Source organism: Lupinus angustifolius, chromosome LG01, assembly GCF_001865875.1.
Source record: "Lupinus angustifolius cultivar Tanjil chromosome LG01, LupAngTanjil_v1.0, whole genome shotgun sequence".
Classification (NCBI taxonomy): Eukaryota; Viridiplantae; Streptophyta; class Magnoliopsida; order Fabales; family Fabaceae; genus Lupinus; species Lupinus angustifolius.
Window position 1 is genome coordinate 18,661,256 of NC_032009.1, and position 21,921 is coordinate 18,683,176.

The following is a 21,921-nucleotide window of genomic DNA, read 5'->3' on the forward strand; positions in this document are numbered from 1 at the left end:
GGGTCTCGTAAGGATCAAGTCTTACACGTCCCAACCCGATCCATGCTCATCCCTATGATTGAGGTAATTGAATCTCTTGATTTGTTTGAAAGTTTAACAACATCCCAAGCAACAAGGATGTTTAGGGAATAAAGCTACATCAGAATGGAGTAAGCAAACTTAGGAGTGTTCTGCCATAAATTTGATACATATTAACCTCAGAAACATCAAGTTGAGGAGCAAATTAAATTAGACAATATCAAAGAGCATAAATTCTTGATATATTTTGTCTGAACTTCTGAGTTTGCTATAATCTTAATTCTTAATGAATGACAAAATGAAACCTTTGACAGACAACTATTTACATTTGGTACCCGCCTTTGATGGAGGAGGAACCGTTCCGAAAACAAAATCCCACAGCGGTGAAGTGATTCCAAAGCCGTAATTCCAAAGCTGGTAGTGATGATTCAAGTGGTATTTCTGCAAAATATTGAAGGCAAGATTTATTTGCATTTTGTAGCTTATAGGATTTAGATAATTGCTAATATCATATAGACAGGTGCAGCATAACAAGAATATGACAATGTCATGTTTGGAAAAAAGGACACAAACATCATGTTCTGTGTAGCTGTTTGTCTTTCTCAAAATGATAATCTTATTCCAAGGAAGATGAGAGCATCCAAATCTCTATAAAAGAGTTGAGACAAGAATAGTATCATGTTTTGGGAAGAGTAATTTAAATTGCAGACCACATCACGTGATACGGCCGCAATATTGCAGTTGAGGTGATCGCCGCATCACACCGCAATTGCGGTATGATACCAAATCACAGTGATGCAGCCGCAACCGCGTCGGATTGGACCTTTTCGAATTCAAAAATATTTTTTAACCACAAAATAATTCACATCGCAACAGCCGCAATCCGCATCATAGTGGCAGCAATGACCACAATCGCAGTAACCATACTGTGACCACAATCAAGACTGCAACCACAATTTAAAACACTATTTGGGACCAATGTTTAAGAGACTCATAAGTAAACCGAAAAAAGAATGACTCAACATTCACATATATGAATTTAATGTCCTTCAACCAAATAAAATATTCATAAATACCAAAAGAATAACATATTTGATCAACTAATACATCAAGTATAGTAAGTTAAGCTACTAAAAATTTCTTTCTTCACAAAACAGTTTTGCAAAGCAAAAAGTGGTGTAAGAATTGTGACTTAATTTTATTTACATCCACTGTTAAAGGAAGGGAAGTGCATTTACCTTAAGATTTTTGGGCATATTAGTCTTTGGTTGACCATGGTGTAAGTAGTAGTGGGTGCAATCATACATTACATAGCCCAATAAAATACCTCCAAAGATGGCAGGAGCATTTGAAGGAGTGCATATAAGCTTCACTAAGTTCCAGATCTGGATATTGCAGACAAAAACACTAACATCAATTTATTGAACCTCTTATCATAAATTATACTATTCGAAAACCAATTATAGTTTGGTACAGAAGTAATACAACAACAATAAAGCCTTTATCCAATTAGGTAGGGTCGGCTACATGGATCGAACGACACCATAATGCTCTATCATAATTTATATTCATTGATAAAGCATTGATCTCTAAGTCTTTCTTTATCAGAGTTAATAAAGGTACGAAAAATGCATTGCATAGTACAATGTGTTAGAATATACATACCGGAGTAGCTAATATAGCAGCTGCTGCTGGGGGGAAAACAAGTCTCAGGCCATCCATGGGGTGCTTATGGTGGCAGCCATGGAGTAGATAATGCAAAGTATTCCCCCTAATTCAACAGTAAATCATTAAAATAAATAAACATAGTTTCCAGTGATATTCAAATCAATAAGTAGTTAATCAAAGTAGATATGATCAAAGACAAATACATGCAGAACTTAACATATTGTTTCATAACAAATTTTTCAGTGTTTCAGGATAAAAATAAATTTCTTGTCATGTATTATGTATTGTGTATGACCTTAGTTATGCAACGATACAATTATCGTAGTTTAATTACCTTTTTAACGCTATAACTTATATGTTACATGCTAAATGATACACATTGGAGTACTTGAGAATCTCAAATGGTGCAGAGAAGAAGAGAGGCAATAATATGTAATGACTTCACATCAGGTAAAAGTAGAACAGAAATCTAACCAATAGCTCTTTGTTTTAACATGGAAAAGAAAACGGTGCAACATGTATTCCGCGAACGTCCAAACGAAAATGCCAATAACCACGGACGAAGCTACTTGAGGACAATCGAGGCCCATCTGTACAGAGCTAGAAATAAACCAACTTGCAACTGGCACCCAAACAAGTGGAATCACCCACCACACAGTGCGTGTGAAGAACTGTTCCAGGTAGCAACAAGTCAAGAACACACAAAGACTTTTAGAAACCTTTACAATAGGAAAATGATGTTTTGATGAAAGACTCATTATTCCAACATCATAACTTCACATCATTCTCGGACGCTGCGTAGAATTATTACATTCTCTCGCATACTTTCTTCACTCTTTATACATCTTCAGTTGCAAATCTCAAAAGAAAACATGCTTCTGGTTTCCACATTCTAATGTTCAAGCATCATTATTGTTCAAAGAAACATGTCCTGAGATTCTTATGAAACGGTCTTCTAGTAAAATATGTGCAGTTACTTTCAAAATTACTTTTTTCTTCAATCACTCTTGTAAAGTATGCATACCCTTATCCGGTACTCAATTCATTCATGCTAAATAGCAGTGCTCTATACAATTTTCATGTGTATCAGATCATGTGATAAACTAAGAGTTGAAATTGGTTTGGTTTATCAAATATATACCTCCAAGATATTGCTTTCGAAAAATCGAGGGCCTTCCTTACTCACAATAGGCTGGTGAACCCAGTCATCGTAAGCTTCTCCAAGATGCCCAACCTGTAAAAACATCAAAAATACTTGTCAAATTCAATCAGATAGCATACATATATAAGAAATACTATAAGGAAAGGAATTAATTCATTCGATCGTGTGCAAGATTAATGATTTAATATAAGTGAAGATTGTACAAAATCCTAAACATGCAAGATTGTACGATCTTTTCAATATGTGTTACCCCAACTTTATCTCTAATGCATTTATTCATATTCATATATGAAACATATATTCGTATATTACAACCACAATAAACTGCAAGACAAGGCATGGTGAATATAGATTTGAATTCTCTACCCCTTGGACTTAAATGATTTTGGTGACATTCAATTGATCTGAAACACGATCGACCAAACTTAAACTCAATTTACCAAATCAGGATTTCGCCACATGGCAATTTGTTTTATGCATGGTCAATTGAATTGAAGATTGGTCAACCATGTTCGAGGGCAAAGTTACATGGTTCACAATACCGTTCCAATGCACACTATCCAGTTCTATGCGGTTCATCACCTCATACATTGGTATTATAAGACTTCTTTAATAAGAAATCTAGTATGTGATACACAATACGCCGAAGCTGATATGTGGTACGTAGGCAGCTAAATGAGGAAACCGTGTTCGAGCATAGTTACATGGTTCACAGTACCGGTTCCAATGCACAGTTTCCAATTCTATGCAGTCACCTTATACGTTGTTATTATAAGACTTCTTTAATAAGGAATCTGGTATGTGGTACACAATACGCCGAAACTGTGTTCGAGCATAGTTACATGGTTCGCAGTACCGGTTCCAATGCACCAAAATCACCAAAATCATCAAAATCAAATGTTAATTACAAGACCTTAAAGCAATGTGGCTTTACCTGGTAAACAAGGGGCTTATTCAAATCAACAACATATTTCTCTGCAACCATCTTTCCACTGAACACAAAAACATGAAACAGAAAAAAGACCACAACAAAAAAAGGAAATTAAGTCTAATAATTAGTAACATTTATCATTTGTTTTTGGGTCACAAAAAAGATTCAATTTTTATTACAATCAACAATTAAGAATATAATTTCTGAAAAAGTGAAAATAATAGTAGAAAGAATGAAACAAACCGTGGAGAATGAAAAAAAAGAAGAGGGTTGGAGCAAGTTGAACAAGGGGGAGGTGGGTCCCCCTCTTGGAGTTATTATGAAAGTGAGTTTGAATCAATGAATGAATGTAGAAAAATGATGAGTATTTAGAAGACAAATTGGAACACTATTTTAGTGGCATTTGAACCTTACATTTTTATTTTGAACCATTGATATGCAAATAACTCATAATAGTAAAACATCACATGTTTTCCACTTTTGGTTTCATGACCTGGATGGATACTTTCATGGGGTGAGCAGCACCGGCCCTACCACTCACCCAGTCTGATTATGATCGGGTCTGAATAGGTCGGGTCTGATCGGATCTAGGGCTGTGTTCGGGTTTAAAAATAGATTATATTTAGAGTCGGGTATGAACCAAATATGACCCGACCCATCCTGTCTCAGGGTAACTCGTTCATCATGTTTGTATGTATTTCTACAGTAATGATACCTTCTTGGTCAAAAGTATCATTTATTCTTTAATTTTTTCATAATATATACGTGATTAATAATATTTATATACATATATCATTTTATATATGTATATAAATATTCAGAAGTCTTTATCTAAAATGAGTATGTATTATATTTAATCGGGTCTAGGGTCGGGTCGGGTTTAAAAGCTGACTCGATCGCTATTTAGGGTCGGGTTAGCTTCGGGTCAGGGTTCAAAAAAGTGACCTGACCAATATTTAGGACGAGTAAGGACAAGCCTTAACCCGTCTCATGCTCACCCCTACTTTCATGTCCCTTATAGCTATTAGGCTTCAATGTGTTTAGAGCATATACAATGGAGATCAACATTTTTATTTTTATTTGGGTCTCACATATTATTTTATAATTTATTACAACTTTCTATGAAATACGAACATCTACTTTTTATTACAATGACAAATATCATTGTTATTTTTATTTCGATCTCATAACATCTACCTTTTTTCACAACATCTACCTCTCTCTTCACTTTCATTTGGTTAACAACAACCAAGAATTGTTCTTATTTAATAACAAAAGTCAGGAAATAAGAACAACACCCTGAAAAAAAACAGAGTAAAAAATATTCTTATTCCATTAAGAACAACCTTGAGAACAACCATTGTGGTTGCTCTTATGCCTAAGAGAAAGAATTATATATATATACCGGTTCAATATTGATCGGACTTAAAAATGGTTTTGGCTTGCAGTCTTAATCAAATACGAGTTAGACTGCTTTGAACCAGAGAAATTCTGGTCCAACCGTGAAGTTTAACATTTATATATAATTATATATTTATAGATAAAAATTATTAATTATATAAAAAATCATTTGGTCCAATCAGACGGTTTAACTGTTTAAACCGGTTAAACCTAATATGAAACATTTTTCTGTTTAACATATAGCTTGGGTTTCACAACATTATCATATAACATGTTGTATATGTCACTATAGATGTTTTTTCTCTCATGAATAGGCTCCACCGCAAACTAGTTTGCAAAAATCAATTGGTGTTTTTTTTGTTTTGTTTTGAAAGTCTAATCAATATATAAAGTCTTCTTATGAGTCTTCTTTAAATAAAAATAGGGACTTTATTTTAAAAATATAATTATAGAACTATTTTTAAAGTGTTTAGATTAATCTATTTAATTATTTATATAAAAATATAAATAATTTTTAATAAGGTGAAGTAATGATGGCGTATGAGTTTTATATAACGTAATTGAATCATTTATCATTCATTTTAATTATCATTAACTCTTTAAAGAAAAGTTGTACACAAATGGATGATGGAATTCATACCTATTAGGATTATGGGAGCTTTGAAAGATGGTTGTAGTCTATTAACTATAGTATAGCCTTATTGCAAAGGCTAAACATAATGATTGATATGACAACTGCATTGGATTATCTGCATCATGGTTCTTCACTAACAATGATTGATTTCGGAGTCTTGTGCACAGGACCACCCACAAAATATAAAACTAGAAAAGGCAATCCATGCATATAGTTTTGGGAAGCAGAGATACTTTACAGTGTTCATATTTCCATATTGTACCAGTATCATGAAAGTATAATTACACTGATGACTTAATTAGCACAGTGAAACATGAAAATGAAAACCCTTAGCATGGACAAATCATGCCATGGATGATAAATGTGCTAATTTAATTTGACTGATTTTAACAACTCAGCATTTATATAATTATGGAATTCAATAATAGCATCCAAACAGTTTATCCTTAGCATGTATCAACTTAATTGCAATTCATGGTTTCAACTTGTTCACCCTCATCTGTCTAAGATTTCCTAGTATCTTTAAACCTTGAACATGGCAGCAACATTAAGCAGGCCCACCAAATCAGATGCTAGTGAGTTTTGTACGGGTGTAACGGTTCAGTTTGGTTCAGTATTTAGTGAAATTCATGAACTGAATAGAAAGACATGGTTCAGTTAACGTTGAAATTATCTATGACAACCAAACCCAATTGACCATGAACGATTTCATATAATGTATCAATGATAAGATCAATACATTTTAAGGAATCAAGCTCCAAACATGAAATATATTTTAGTTAATATGACATTTCCTTTATTCATTTACCTTATATGAAATAATGAAAATATTTTTTAAATGTGGTTTGGTTCAAATGATTCTTGAATCTCTAGAACCGTTAACCGATCTTAAAAGGTTCCTTTAAAAAAGAACCGAACTACATATTTTGGTTCAGTTTGGTATGGTCCTACCGGTTTCACAGTTTAAACCAGAACCACTTACAACATTTAGGTCTATGCATGTGCAATTGCTCATAGATGTTAAGTTGCACATGATTGAAAGAAGGATCATAAAATATAATTGCAGAACATTTACAAGCATTAGCTTGTGGGTGTGATTCAAGATTGATAAAAAAAACCACAAAGGATGGTCACAGCCATTTGTGAGAGTACATCAGTAGTAAACAACATTTCTTGTGCTACTTTACCAGCACAATCAATTGTACAAGAAAAAAAGCAAAACCTGAGACAAATTCTATGCAATGTTAATGAACATATGCATCTAGGATAATGTGAAGAAATATTGCGGCGATTTCGTTCGAAAATGTCAAGAGGAAGTGAAAGGTTGTCTGAGCCACAGTGCCATGCATTGTTTAGCTTTAACCAAGCAGAAAGTTTGATGTACAATCATGTAGATACCAAACAGGGTTGCAACAAATACAAGTATGAATGCTTACTTGATCTCAGATAATCACAAGCTACAAGCAAAATCTAATTCTTTCAGTGTCAAAACCTTACTTGATCTTTCTAAGAGTGTTCACATAGGTATAACTGGACAAGGTCACAAAAAGCTTGCGGAACCTGCATAAACAAAATTAGTTTTCAAATTGTCGAAATCTGTGTTGTTGTGCAAGGCTTCCTGAGATAACTTACATTGAAGTGTCTAAATATCTATGACATAGATGTCATGTGTAACAAAAATTGAACAACATTTGCAAATTTCGAAGCAGAGATATTTGGGATAAAGCTATACCACACCCATTGGCTTGCGTGTTGGGCCATAGCAAGATAGCTTCTCCGTGGATGTTCATTTACGAAACACTGCATTGTTTCATTTGAGAGCAGTATTGGCCAAAGCATAGACAACCAGATATCGACAGGGCCACTATACTTGCGAAATATATTATTGCTAACCTAATGATAATGAAGACAGCCCAGGAGAATATGTCAATTCAAATGAGTTCTAATAAAATCATTGGTCAAACAAGAGATAAGAAAATGAAGTTAAGAAAAAAGAACATACAAGCTCCCAAACTTCAATATCTCTTTGTAAAGTATCATATAGTACCTTGCTGCTTATAACATGGGAAAAGTATCGGTCAGACGTATACCAGCATAAGTGATATCTAACTAGTCTACTGACTCAAATTTAAATAGTTAAATCATCAATCATTATCTTGGATCCTGTGCTAGAGATCACACTAGACGAAGATTAAGAGAACTATTCAAGAATCCACAAGGATAATTGTAACAATAAGCAAGACAACAGAAACATTGTTGACAATGTTCAAATAATTACTATAAGAAGTTGCACACATGGTCAAGTATCAATACTATATTTTAATAAGATGGCCATACTAATGGGTTGCAGCATAACATAACATAAGTATTGTGGTTGTGAGGGAAACAGGAGGGCAAGATGGGTTACGGTTAGAAGCGAGTGACTCAAATGAAACAATTCTCATATAAAAAGTTGTGAGAAAAATAAATCTAGGACATGCAATCATACATGGATAGTTAAGATTAAAAGTTAGTTAAGGGTCATGATACTTAGAAAAATCATTTGCATTTACCTTTTAATCTTAATCATTCAAACAAGATCCAAGGGTGCATATTTATTATTCTCATTTCTCATAATAACAATTGTTCTCACCTGAGTCATTTCCCCTTTATATACATACATAGGAGTTACCCAACGCGCAACAGGTGGGTCTTGGGAAGGGTATATGTTTGCAACCCTAACCGCAAACTATGAGGTTGAAAACAATCTTACTGCTGAACTGAGGCTCACCCTCCTAGTAATATATAGGGGCCATATTAGGTGAGAGTAGAGTGGTTTTGTGAGAGATGAGAGGAATGAACCCTTGGATGAAAATGAATGGTTCTGATCAGTTCTGAATAAAAAAACTATCACATGTCTAGTATTTCCGGAACTCACATGCGCATCCTTCCTCTCACTCCCTCCCCGTCTTTTTCACTTTTAAATCGTCTCTTCTCTCTCCACTCTCTGCAACTTACCATTACTCTTACCTACGGAGAGTTAAAAATTGCAGTATCAATTAGAATGACTTTTGTGCGGTGTAATGAGAGTTTGTTAGAAACACAAGACATATCTATTACAAAAGCAAGCATTTCAGAGAGACTACTATACTGAAGGGCCAAACCTATGAGTGGGGTTCATAAAAGAACAAAAGAACGCAGTAGAAATGGCCATCGGATAGAACATATAAATGGGGTTCATAAAAGAATCCAGAATGATAGAACAATTAGCCCCATTCATTGCAATGGCTTGTAGATCGTTACAGATGATTAATTTTCTAATTTTGGTCCCTAAAAAGAACAAACACCTAAATATCGTTCGTATGAGAACAAAGAATGATAGAGTATTTTGCACCATTCATTGCCCATGGCTGGTAGATTGCTACAGATATTTTATTTTCCAGTTTTGGTTCCTAAAAAGAACAATTGAATAAGTTACTTTAATTTATGTCAAGTAATGTCAAATCTTTTTTTTCAGTTTTTAATCATTCTAATTGATGCTGCAAAAAATATAAGAAAAGTTGCAGAGTGGAGGGATAAGAGCGGGTTTTTTGTGAAAAGGAAGAGCATGTGACGAAGGAGTTGCGAGTGGGTTGAAAATAATGCACATGTGACAATTTTTATTGGGAATTGATCTTAACCAGTCATTATTCATTCCTCTTATCTATTATAATAACCATCTCATGTCACTTGATTTGGACCCTAACAAAAGTGAGGTGTGGGAAATTAGTGAGTGGAGGAATTTGGGGTAGGCCTCTCCTAAGGCTAGGGCCTCAATCTCAAGGTTGAGTCATTTTCTTTTCTTATTCTCATTACAGTTCTCAATGTATTCTGAAAATATCAAGAATCAATATTAGAAGAGAGTGATACAGCACATGCATATCCGATTCCTCGCATGTCTATTTCTTCGCATTCCTATTACTCCATTTTTCTAGTACCTAACACTGAAGCACTGCATGGCAGCCTAACAGGAGCTTCTAAAGCAAAAACTCCAATACATTTAAAAGCTATTGATCGGATTTAGAAAGGGAAGTTCAACTTTATTTGAGTATTGAAGTACTCTAAGCATGCAACGAAGCTAAGTACAAAATCTACATGGCTGAAAATGGAAATCACTATATATATCATGATGACAAATTGATGAATATCCGTATAATAGTAGTTCAACTTACCATACTCCATAATGCACATCACGATGATTACAATGACCTGACACACCGTAGTTGTCAAAAGTAATAACCTAGGGGAAAGAGGATAAGTGAGAAAGGGGCCACTAAGAGATAATTTAAACATAAAGTACTGGCACAAATGGAATCTTCATGACCCTAAGACTATGTTCACAAGCCAAAAATGGCAACAGTTGTACAGAGGCATGACCTTACCATATTAATGGAGTGAGTGGTTATTTCTTCCTCAATAATATTTGCCAATAAGCTATGGTTCCAAACTTTACCAAAACCATCCTAGGTATGAAAACATATCAAACAACGGTAATATGAGAAAATAATGATAAAACTTAAAGCAATACTAGATTTTAGATTTTCCAGAGACCTATAGGATAAAAACCTGCAGATCTGGATGGTTGACAATCTTCACTTGCTGCATGGGAACCTGTGCTCACAATTTCCAATGTCATAGAAAAGATAGCCATTTTAAATTTTTACAATCTATCATCTTCAACTTATGCAAGGAAAATTCTGGATGAAAGGGTCTCCAGTTTACCCAACAAATTCGGTTCTAGGATAGGAAAGCAATGACCACTAAATGATCAAAAGAGAAAACTAAAAAATAATTTCACGTGAGGGCAATTTCTAATATTTGAAGACAAAATCTTAAACTATGTTGCAACCATAACTGTTTTAGAACCATTTTATAAATCACCTTGAGAGCTACACAAGCCTGAAAAAGCTCTTGTTTTCTTATATTTCCTTTGCCATCCGCATCACCTACAGAATAATAATTAAATCAAAAAATATATAGCTATCTAATGATTTTTAATATAAATATTTAATCTTTCTTAGAGACAAAGCTAGAAGCTTTGATTTGGTGACATTCGAAGATAGAATTATAGGAAGAGAAAAGGAAGGAAAAATCTTATTACAAGCAAACAGTAAAAATTGATAACAAGAATAAACCTGATTTATGAAGGTCAGGCTTAAGCTATATTGTTAACGCTACAGCAGTTTATTACTTTCCTAAATATAACATATATGTCTATTATCATCTAATCAATAATACTGGACTCATTTTTACATTTTATCTATTTTAGCTAAATATTATTGCGAATGTGTGCTTATTTTTCACTACATTCAGGCGACGATGTAATGGCCCTTGCTCTTTTGACACAGAATCTAGGTGATACAATGTGTTGCTTCTGGGCAACAACCTAGCATTAACATTATCACATCATTGATCTATTTCATAGAGATTCGAAAAAGTTTTAGCCATAGGAGAAAGAAAAACATGATTACTTTAAAATTAATAAAAATGAGTAACAAATGCAAAAATAGCAATCAACAAAGCACATATAACATAACTTCTATAAATTAAAAAAACAAAAAAAAGATTATCAAAAGTTAATCACCAACAGATAAGCAAAGTATTTGAACATTATGCCCCCTTGAAGTCAGAAAATTTATAGCTGGAGTGAAGAACCTGCGTAAGTGGAACAAAATTTCATGACAAAGTGAAATCATAATACAAACGTTTGAATATATGCTTAAGACAGCCTTCATTACACTACAACTCTAGCACCAAAAAGAAAAAAGAGTGTAAAATCTATACACTGATAGTGTAAAGATTTATGCACATGCACTTCATCATCTACCATTCATTTAGATTACTTTTTTTAAAAAGTCAACCATAATTAAATATCAACGGTGGATGATGCAATGATAGTGTATAAAACTCATACACTGTCAGTACATACATCTTTTTCTCAAGAAAAAAACCAGATTCAATTTCCTAAAAGTTACCAGAGTCTCGCTCAAACCATGTGAGGTTCACATATAAACAAATTGTGGTTTAACTATGACATAAAATGCTCTTTTGTACAATTTACATTAGTATCTTAGTCTTCAAGATTATTATTTTTTGGGTACTTAGTTTTCATGATTAGCGTCAATGCAATGATGGAAACTAGTTTTCAGGATTAGCATCAGTGCATTGATCGATAAAATTCTGAAGATAACCTGGTATTCCACCTTCTAGCTATTAAAATAGCATTTTGTATCAAAGCATCTGTTTAATCTTATGGTATGAATGAAGATCTAAAATAAGCCATACTGAAGAAACTATTGTGCATCAAACTTGAAATAACATGTTTGAGCCATTGGCTATTAACTTTAACCTTTTCAAAATCAGATAACTGATAGCTTAACCAATACTAAAGCAAATTGATGTTTTATATGGAATTTCTGATACGAAATAACTAAAATATGTCTTCAAGTGTCTGAGTAATATACAAGGAGCACGGGTGCCTGATCGAAGTTAAAATTTAATACAAAAACACGACGCAGAGGCACAATAAAAAGAACTCATTTGACCATAGGCTTTAAACCAAAAGAAACACAAGCAGCATTTGTCACAAATAAATTAGCATAAATGTCTTGCAAATCTCAAATTAGAGAATTACCCAAGTGATTAATTAACCTGCCAATATATCATTAACAACCAAACATTAGAAAGCATAAAATAGTAGGATCCTACTTACATGGATTCATCATCCGGGTGAGCAATAACCAGCAAGACGTTTCTCTTCTGAAGAGCTCTACCTAAAAAACAAACAAGCAAAAAAGTTGAAATCAAAGGGCTGCCCATTGTATGATTTTTGGGATAGTAGATGTATGCAGCCTTACCCCACAAGTGGAGAGGCTTTTTCCGAGATTTGAACCTGTGACATCTCGGTCATTGGGGAGCGACCTTACATTTGTGTCAGGGTTCACTCTCTTCGAAAATAAAATTGAAATAAAAAGTGCTTAAATTAGCTTATTGTGTGTTGGTGCTTCAATTAAGTGTTGCAATCAAGTAAAGGAGCATAAAATAAATAACTATAAAATAAGACAAGAGAATTTGTTAATGGGGTTTAACCAATTTTGTATGCGTCCCGGAACATCGAGAGACTACCAATATATATCAAGAGAATAAAGATTACAAGTTCTACCACACTCATAGGCCCAAATGTCTATCGGGTGTTTCTAATTTTTGAGGTGCAACTAATAAACTGGGGAACTGAGTCTAATATATAACATTGATATTATCCTCTATTTCAAATTTCCAACATGTTGTGTTCAAATTCACTTATAAAAAATGTAACTTTACCGAAAAATTGAGGTAAACTAAAGATATATGAGAAATATAATAGAATCGAAGTAGTGGATGAAGAAAACTGACCCTTATGGTTGAAGTGTTTAGCAAAAGGGATGTGAGAGAAAAGAAGGAGTTTGAAAAGAGAAAGGATCCATAGAGAAATAAGAGAAGCAATGATGAGAATCCATGCCATCTGAACAACAAAGAAATTACGTAATTGCAGAGAATGAAAAGAAACTAAACATGATTGCAGAGAATGAAAAGAAACGAAACCTGAATGCAGAGAATGAAAAACACGATTTACAAAGAATTTAGGAGAACGTGATTGGGGTTAATGACAGGACAAGGAATAGAAACAGTGTCATGACTGAAAACAAAATGGTAATTCTCGATGTTTGATCTAATAGTATATAATGTTTACCAAAATTGAACTGTTCTATCTCGGTTAATGACACGTTAGTACAAAAATTAAATTAAATTTCTATTGTGAAATAACATTTTTGGTTTTAAAATATAAAGAATTTGAAACAATTGTTTTTGGGATAATTATATTGTTGAATTACTAATACCTCAAAAATGTAATCTTTATGCACTATTGATTTAAAATTTTATAAACAAATATTTATCATTCATTTATATTATGGATTTAATATATATATATTGATAGTATTAGTTTTTTTACACTGTCATGACATCATTTATCATTTATCATTGATTTGTTAATTATTATTGACTTTTAAACATAAGTAATACAAATCAATGATAGATGATGGACTGACAATATAAAAAACTTTACACTATCAATACACATATTTTAAACTCTTATATTATATTTTTCACAATAAGATAATAATAATTAAATATGAATAGACACATACATTTTTTTTTCTCATAGCTCAATAAGCAAATTGTTGTGATAACACTCAAAATAACATTGTATCATATAGTTGTTACAAGGAGAAGAAACCTTCCTCAAAAAGACAAAATTATTGACCAAAGAAAGGATAAGAGTCAAAAGTGGTTTACATAGTGACAATAATATCAGATGAGTTAGAATAAAATACAAACTGTTAGAAATTTTCATTAATATTATATTTATTTCACCAATAATTAAAGTTAAATAAATAATTATGAAAAAAAATAATTTTGTTATTATTTATATTAGTGTGTACAGGCACTTCGTACCTACTGACGAATATATATTGTGTGATACTACATATTCAATTTTTATATATTATATTTTGTCTATGTTTATGATAATGTTTAATTTAAGGTGAGATATGTGGTTAATTAATGTATTGGTGGTAGTTCCCTAAGATTATATAGTTTTTTTTGTAAAAATTAAATAATGTTAAGGGCAATATAGGAAATGAAAATTACACCATGAGGGAAGTTATTTCAAGTTTTGGTTTTATATATAGTAAAGATATTATGTAGGGTTTATAGTCTTTTTATAGCTATTTTTTCCTTTTAATCTATGACTATAACCCTCCATGAGATTATGCGTTTGAGTTGGAGGAGACTCCCTTTATGTAAATAAACTGTGTAGTTCATGTCTTTCATCTTTTGTTTATTACCCTCCAAAAATTAATTCGTAAACTAAATTTTTTAAGGAGTTATGTTAAAGAATGTTCTAAAAACATTGTTTAAGAAACATAATAGAATAAAATTAGTGTTAAAAGTTAAATAAAACAGTTTTTTAAAATATAAAATATCATTTTTGAAGAAAATTTCTTATTTTTCCCTTCCTCATACTTATATAATAGTGGTTAACATTTTCCTTTATTATATCTATTACATTTTTGTTTGCAAGTTAAGTTTAGAAGATAAATGAATGCTCGAGAGTCATGAAATATAATGATGAGATAGCTTTGAATCCTTCCTCTTCCCTTTCTTCTCCACCAAAACTCAACTTCCAATAAGATTTTGATAGCATTAAAAGCAAATTTCATCTTTTTCCAACATATAAAACAAATACAATAATATCCTTCAGTTTTCTGATACTAGAAATTTTAAATTATCCCAAAAATTGGTTTTCAAGAAGTAAACTATTCCATATCAAGTATTTCACAAGTGATCCTTCCTAAAACTCAAAAATTCATAGCAATCTCAATAGGAAGAAATATGGTGAAGACTCAATCATGTTGTTCATAGCAGTGCAGAAGAATAGAGAGATCCCTAGATTCAAAGATTCAAAGTTTCAAGTACTTGATAGCAGTTTGAACATCTTTATCTCCTCTGCCACTGCAGTTAACCACAACCTTAGTTCCATTTGGAAGGGTTGGACATAGCTTCTCTAAATAAGCTAGAGCATGTGATGTTTCCAAAGCTGGGATTATGCCTTCTAGTTGGGATAGTTTCTTAAAAGCTGCACATATTAAAACAATGAAACAAGATAAAGGGTATAACAACAACTTCAACTTCTAAACTAGGGAAAAAACAAGCAAGCAATTAAAAAAAGGCGACTGAATGCACGAGACTCTCACTTGGTGGGGTCTGGGAAGCAGAGAAACTGTTTCCAGGATTTGAACATGTGACCTCATGATCACTAAGAAACAACATTATCGTTGTGCCAAGCTCACCCTCTTAAAAACAAGTAAGCAATTATGTATGCCAATTACTCTACATGATGATAAATGGCATGATGCCAAGAACAATACATTAAGATATATGGGGTTTGTTTCAAAATAAATAAAACTTCAACCAGACTCTCTTTGCTTGTGAGAGTAAAGCTCTGTATATTTATCCTTCCCAGACCCAACTAGGTGGGAGTCATGCAATGGGCCACCCTTTTTAGAGTTATACAAGCCGACATGTGGCTGATAGAGAAGAAGAAAGAGAAGAAGAAATCAGCCGTGACATAAATTACGAAACTGTCATTGTCAGTCTGCCACTTTGATAAAGCCCATAACTCCATAAGGTCTGTTTGCATGGCAGTAAATGGTGGCAAACATAGTAAAATTTGATCTTATTAATTCATTCCAGAAAATAACATAATCAATGAACATAATTATGGTAATGTTAATGTACACGCAAATACTAGAGTTAATCAAATGCTCACACTTCAGATTTGTCTGAATAAAATGTTCAAAAACACTGGAATTAATGTACATGCAAATACTAGAAGAAACTATTATTCAGAACAGATATGGTGTACAGAACCACAGCAAGATATCATCTTCTCAAACAGAAACAGTGTATATATTGGACCCTGCGCTTAATATATTGCAAATCAAACAAATTAAGGAAACACATGAGTGAGAATATTGGGATAGCATAATGAAATGAATATTGAACATGGAATTATGATTCATAGCAGTGGCTATCAGTGATGTATATTACCATCTGAGCTATAACAACAAGCAACCTTAATAAAGGTGGAAAATAGGCATCATGTGTTCAAATTACTACATTTTTCTAGTGGTGTAAGGCTTCGCTAGATCCCCATAGCGACAAGGGTTCGATCCCTGAGAGCGACATTAGTTGGAATGAGCAATCATGCACCCCGAATGGGATTAGTTCTTTTACCAAAAGGTGAGGGGATACCCTTGGTAGTACCCAAAAAACTACGTTTTTCTCCACTTTACATGTTTTAGTTTAATTGAGTTTTTTGAAGGGATCATTCCCTCTGACCATCTTAAACCAATCCTTATCTCATGTATTTGGAAATCAATAAAGAGAAAAATGTCATAGGATACCAAATCATATGAAACATAAACCTGACAGATAAAATCCAACACTACTTTCAACATTGAAAGGCGATAAATATATGGCAGTCCTACCTTCCAGTGCTTCTTCATCAGTAACACTGTAGTATTCGGCACGCCCTATGTCTTTAAAGAAACTATGCTCTGGTCCAACCCCGGGGTAGTCCAACCTATATAATGAAAACAAGATTTGCAATATGGAATGAACATCTAGATAGACACGAGAAACTCGGTAAGCAAGTATGAACCAGATGAATTACCCTGCACTGATAGAGTGAGGCTCAATTATTTGTCCATCATCATCTTGCAAAAGATAGCTCATAGATCCATGCAAAACCCCAATTTCTCCTTTTGTTAGTGTAGCAGCATGCTTACCACTTTCTAGGCCACACCCAGCAGCCTCCACTCCAATAAGCCTAACATCTTTGTCATCAACAAATTCATGGAAAAGTCCCATGGCATTAGAACCTCCACCAACACATGCTACCAACACATCTGGTTTAGATCCCCATTTTTCCAAGGCTTGCTTTCTTGTTTCTTTTCCGATCACTGCGTGAAACTCTCGTACCATCATAGGATATGGATGTGGCCCGCAAACAGAACCCAAAATATAATGAGTCGTTTCCACATTAGACACCCAATCCCTTATAGCTTCTGATGTAGCATCCTTCAGCGTCGCACTCCCAGAATGAACTGCTCTCACCTAAATCACAAAATTACCTAAGTACAAAGCCCAAAGAGAGAAGCGCATTGACAAACTTGTCAAACAACAACAAAAACATCAAGCAATGTTATCCCACTCTGCGAGTTCACTAGTTCAGCTACATTGCTAAAATGCACCCTGTATTCGCAATAACGTGTCCTTTTCCCATGTCAATCTCTATCTCTGTTGTTACTACTTTAAGCTTAGTCCTGATAATTCACATGAACAAAGAAGTATTCAACATACAGGCAATTTCTCCTAATTTTTCATTCTCCAAGAGACTACATCAAATGTACCATCCTAATAAAATACTAATTAGCCAGCAGGCTAAGGCACTTACAAGATCATTTACTTCAACAATTAGTATCAAATCAATGTGCTATCCACAAACGAGAACGGATAACATAACTGTTTTCCCACTGGGTGCATAGTGGGTTCATTTACAACGATCAAATGACGCAATTATATTCTGCCCAATACCAAGTCTTCATGAGACCACCAGATATAAGTCATTTTTTTCATAGTATTTCTTAGTTGTTATCAACATAAAAGCATCTTATAAATATTTCATTCTCCAATAGACTACACAGAAAGTACCATCCTAACAAAATGAAACACCAACTACAATCTACAGGTACAACCAAATGGCTAACACATACCTCAGCACCAAGAAGGCGCATTCTGAAGACATTAAGTGACTGCCTTTCCATGTCCTGAGCACCCATATAAACAACACATTCCAACCCGAATCGAGCACAAACAGTTGCAGTGGCAACCCCGTGTTGGCCAGCGCCAGTCTCGGCAATAACCCTTTTTTTACCCAGTCTCTGGGCAAGCAGAGCCTGAGCAACTGCATTGTTGATTTTGTGAGCACCAGTGTGGTTAAGATCCTCCCTCTTCAAATATACATCCGGCCCTTCACCATTGCCTCGCCTGTAATGCTCTGTGAGCCTCTCAGCAAAGTAAAGAGGGCTCTCCCTACCGACATAGTCCCTCAGAATCACACTCAGTTCTTTCTGCAAAATTCAGAAATTTTTTTGGTCTCAGATACCCATTTGTGTTTTTTCCACACACAAGAAAAGGAAACTAGAATAATATAAGAGTGTGTTTCTATTAGCTACAAAAAAATAGAGTATTTCATATTCGATTAGTTAAATTCTAATGATGTTACAACTGTTACTCAGCTACTATATACAACAACTTGGTTAGCAAGTTACACATTCTATTGATTCCTATTCTGTAATTTTTCCAACTCCCACTCTTATATCTCTCTGAATCTTTTCTTCAATAATATCATTTCAGATTCCTTCCCCTCATATGAATCCCCATTTCCTCTCAAATTCCATGCAACTCCTAGATTCACTTCCAACCTTATCACAATGACATCTATAATAAATTATGTGTGTTTACCAACACGGCATTGGCCTAATAGTGTAAGGTCTCGTTAGATCTCCAGGATGACCAAAAGGTTAAGGATTCGATTCTTGGGAGTCATACTTATTGGGAGGGACAGTCACACACCCCGACAGGGATTAGTTCTTTACCCATAGGATGAAGGATACCCTTGGGCCTTGGTGGTACCAAATAAAGTTATGTGTGCATCGATATGTCAAGGTTTTGGAAGTCGTCGAAACTATATAGTGACTGCAAATGTGACTACATCGAATGCAACTAACCGCAATTGTTCTAAACGTCAAGTTTTTCGAAGTTTCCGAAAGCGCTATTTAAAAGCATTGTAGTAGGTATAAAAGTAATGATTCAATAATTGAATTAAAAAAGAGAGAATGAAAAAGGAAGAGAACTTGGAAAAGTTGATCAGAAGTGATGGAGTGAAAGGCTTGTTGAAGTTGAGTGAGAGCATAGATAAGAGTTTCAGGAACGTACTTTCCACCGAACCGCCCGAACCGCCCGAAGGAATCGGGTCTCTCAGATAGAACCGAACCATTGTCTTCGGTGCTGCTCTTCTGCTTCTTTTCCATTGGAAATTAATCAAGAACACGAACAAGTGACGATTTTTTTTATGTTAATATGACTAAAGAGTGTTGGTTGAGTGGAGTAAGACTAAAGTAGTTAAAGATCGAGGTTTCGATTTATGTGAACATACTTTTGGAACAGCAATAAACTTGTATGAGATTAGCTCTTTGACGGAAAAAGAGGTGATGGATGTATAAAAAAAATGACTAATAAGTACCAAAAGACAAAAAATATGTTGTTATAGTGATGTAAAGCTCTATCTAGGTTTATCAAAAAAGTAAAAGTTTAATTCTCGAGAATGATATGTGTTGAGATGAGTAGTCATAAACCCGAAAATAATAACTCATTGCCAAAAAAGTGTAGGGACAATGCTTTAAGAATCAACAAAATAATTATTATAATTTTTATTTTGATGTTTAGTTTTATTATATTTCCCTATAAATCCTACCTAATATTTTTTTTAATATTCGTTATACTTTTTTCTCCTCATTTCTATTATATTTCTTATATAACATGTATATTGTCAAGCAATAATACTATATTGTCCTTTTTAGAAAATACGATAAAATAATTTAGTGTAATTAATGAAATTCACCTTTTGCAAACCGCATATAATTATTTATTGCCAAATTTAATGCTAATTTCATTTTTCTCAATCTACAACTCTCTAAAGTGTCTCACAGAAAGAATTAGATGAAGTACTGTATATATCTAAATCTATATTTTCACTACTATATATAAAGTCAAAACTTGAAATAACTACCACCATGATTCTATTTTCCTATTTCACCCTTAATATTTTTTATTTCTAAAGTAAAACTATATAATCCTAGATAACTATAATTAATATATCTCATTTTAAGTTGGATATTATAATAAATACAAAATTATAACATGAAGTACATCCATTAAAAAATATTCTAATTCTCTAAAATAAAAAATATAAATTTAATACTTAATATCATAAAATAATAATGTGAGTCGGCAGACAGAATAATTATATATAAAATCAATACTATATATAAAGTCAAAATATAATGTAACCATTATCATGGTGTAATTTGTATATTCTTATTTTGCCATTAATATTTTATAATATAAAAAATTATATCATCATAGGTAATCACCTCAAACATATTAATATTAAGTTGGGTATTCTAATAAAAATAAAAAAATTATAATATAGAGGGCATACAATATAAAAAACATTCTAATTATTCAAAATGAAATATATAAAAATTAATTACTTAGTACCATAAAATAAGAATATGGGCCAACATACACAAAATATCTATCACACTAATATAATATAAATTAAGTATATGTCACATTTGGTAATCAATTTTGACAGTTCTTAACACCTAATTTTCTCCCATCTAATTTAAACAATAGCCTAATAGAAAAAAATACAATATCAATATTTTAAAATATAGAATATTCTATGAACATGTTAAAATATAACAAATGTTATTAGTATCTTTACATTATTTATTAACTAATGCTAGTAGTTTTAACTATAAATAGATTCAGATAGTTGCCAATAGGATTACACTAAAAAATATCATTCAAATGTAATTATAAGATGTGCTAACAACAAAGGCAGAGATATAAATTTTCATTTTTATTTAATTAACTTACTAATTTTAATTAATTATAATTTATGAGAAAAAACTATCCAAATAGAAATCATAGAAATTTAATAAATTGTATCTTTAGAAGATTCATAAAGGCAATTCCTACTTAGGCCACTATCATCTTTGAATTCAAATTTCAAAGCAAAACTACAAAATAATAATAAAGGCAAAATGTAATTAAATAATTGTGATTGAAGAGAGCTCCTAATGTTATATTAATTAACGAAAATGCATCTTTTGGCCCATGACAACCGGAAAGAAGTTGGGTTGTGGCTCTGATACTTTGTTAAGGTTTCATTTCAAAACCAATTGGTAATGAGATAGCCGATATAAGACTTACTTTACACATGGAAACTATGTGATACCTTCTCTATAGCCATCTCTGCTGCACATTGCTCAGCATCTTTCTTTTTGCTAAAGGTCCCTGATACATGCATAATCTTTCCAAATTTCTTGAAGGATACTAAAATCTTCAACTGAAATATGAGCAGAATGCATTACATTAGAATTTAACTATGGTTTTTAAACAGTATTTGAAAAAATAAAGGGAAACTAGTGTATGAGGCTTCCACCCGATACCGTCTGAGGAAGCTTAATATATACAACCTTACCCTACCAAGTCAAAAAATCGTTTTCAAGATTTAAAACATAAAATCCATATCAGAAGATGAAAACAATCTTACCGTTGCATCTAGTTACTCTCTGTTAGAAAACAATAACGAAAACAAAAATAATATCCTCAATTATAAAATTGCAAGGTTAT

General features: G+C 32.9%; 3 protein-coding genes across 6 annotated transcripts; all 3 read right to left on the reverse strand.

Moving 5' to 3' along the window:
- LOC109350875 (dihydroceramide fatty acyl 2-hydroxylase FAH1-like) lies at positions 167–4,281 on the reverse strand. 3 transcript variants are annotated; one of them, XM_019592187.1, is made up of 7 exons: positions 4,247–4,281; positions 3,783–3,840; positions 2,828–2,920; positions 2,161–2,357; positions 1,684–1,789; positions 1,257–1,403; positions 167–459 (listed from the first exon to the last, which is right to left on the reverse strand). In XM_019592187.1, the coding sequence occupies exons 1-7, from the start codon at positions 4,267–4,269 to the stop codon at positions 337–339; spliced, it is 747 nt and encodes a 248-aa protein (XP_019447732.1). In that variant the 5' UTR covers positions 4,270–4,281; the 3' UTR covers positions 167–336. The 3 variants fall into 3 exon arrangements, with proteins under 3 accessions (XP_019447732.1, XP_019447739.1, XP_019447745.1); XM_019592194.1 differs by lacking the exon at positions 4,247–4,281 and adding an exon at positions 4,023–4,151; XM_019592200.1 differs by lacking the exon at positions 4,247–4,281 and adding an exon at positions 4,059–4,122 and having other exon boundaries at positions 3,783–3,865.
- On the reverse strand, positions 6,051–13,502 carry LOC109350924 (probable N-acetylglucosaminyl-phosphatidylinositol de-N-acetylase). 2 transcript variants are annotated; one of them, XR_002108153.1, is made up of 12 exons: positions 13,414–13,502; positions 13,225–13,333; positions 12,545–12,605; positions 11,417–11,487; positions 10,714–10,778; positions 10,399–10,443; positions 10,215–10,295; positions 10,005–10,072; positions 7,817–7,865; positions 7,547–7,707; positions 7,251–7,374; positions 6,051–6,448 (listed from the first exon to the last, which is right to left on the reverse strand). XR_002108153.1 is itself a non-coding variant. In XM_019592240.1 (11 exons), exons 2-11 carry the CDS (start codon positions 13,331–13,333, stop codon positions 7,308–7,310), a joined length of 777 nt encoding a protein of 258 aa, XP_019447785.1. In that variant the 5' UTR covers positions 13,414–13,502; the 3' UTR covers positions 6,875–7,307. The 2 variants fall into 2 exon arrangements, 1 of the variants encoding a protein (XP_019447785.1); XM_019592240.1 differs by lacking the exon at positions 6,051–6,448 and having other exon boundaries at positions 6,875–7,374.
- Positions 15,174–19,529, reverse strand: LOC109350905 (tryptophan synthase beta chain 2, chloroplastic). Its single transcript, XM_019592218.1, has 5 exons — positions 19,353–19,529; positions 18,210–18,566; positions 17,108–17,550; positions 16,923–17,017; positions 15,174–15,508 (listed from the first exon to the last, which is right to left on the reverse strand). The coding sequence occupies exons 1-5, from the start codon at positions 19,527–19,529 to the stop codon at positions 15,333–15,335; spliced, it is 1,248 nt and encodes a 415-aa protein (XP_019447763.1). The 3' UTR covers positions 15,174–15,332.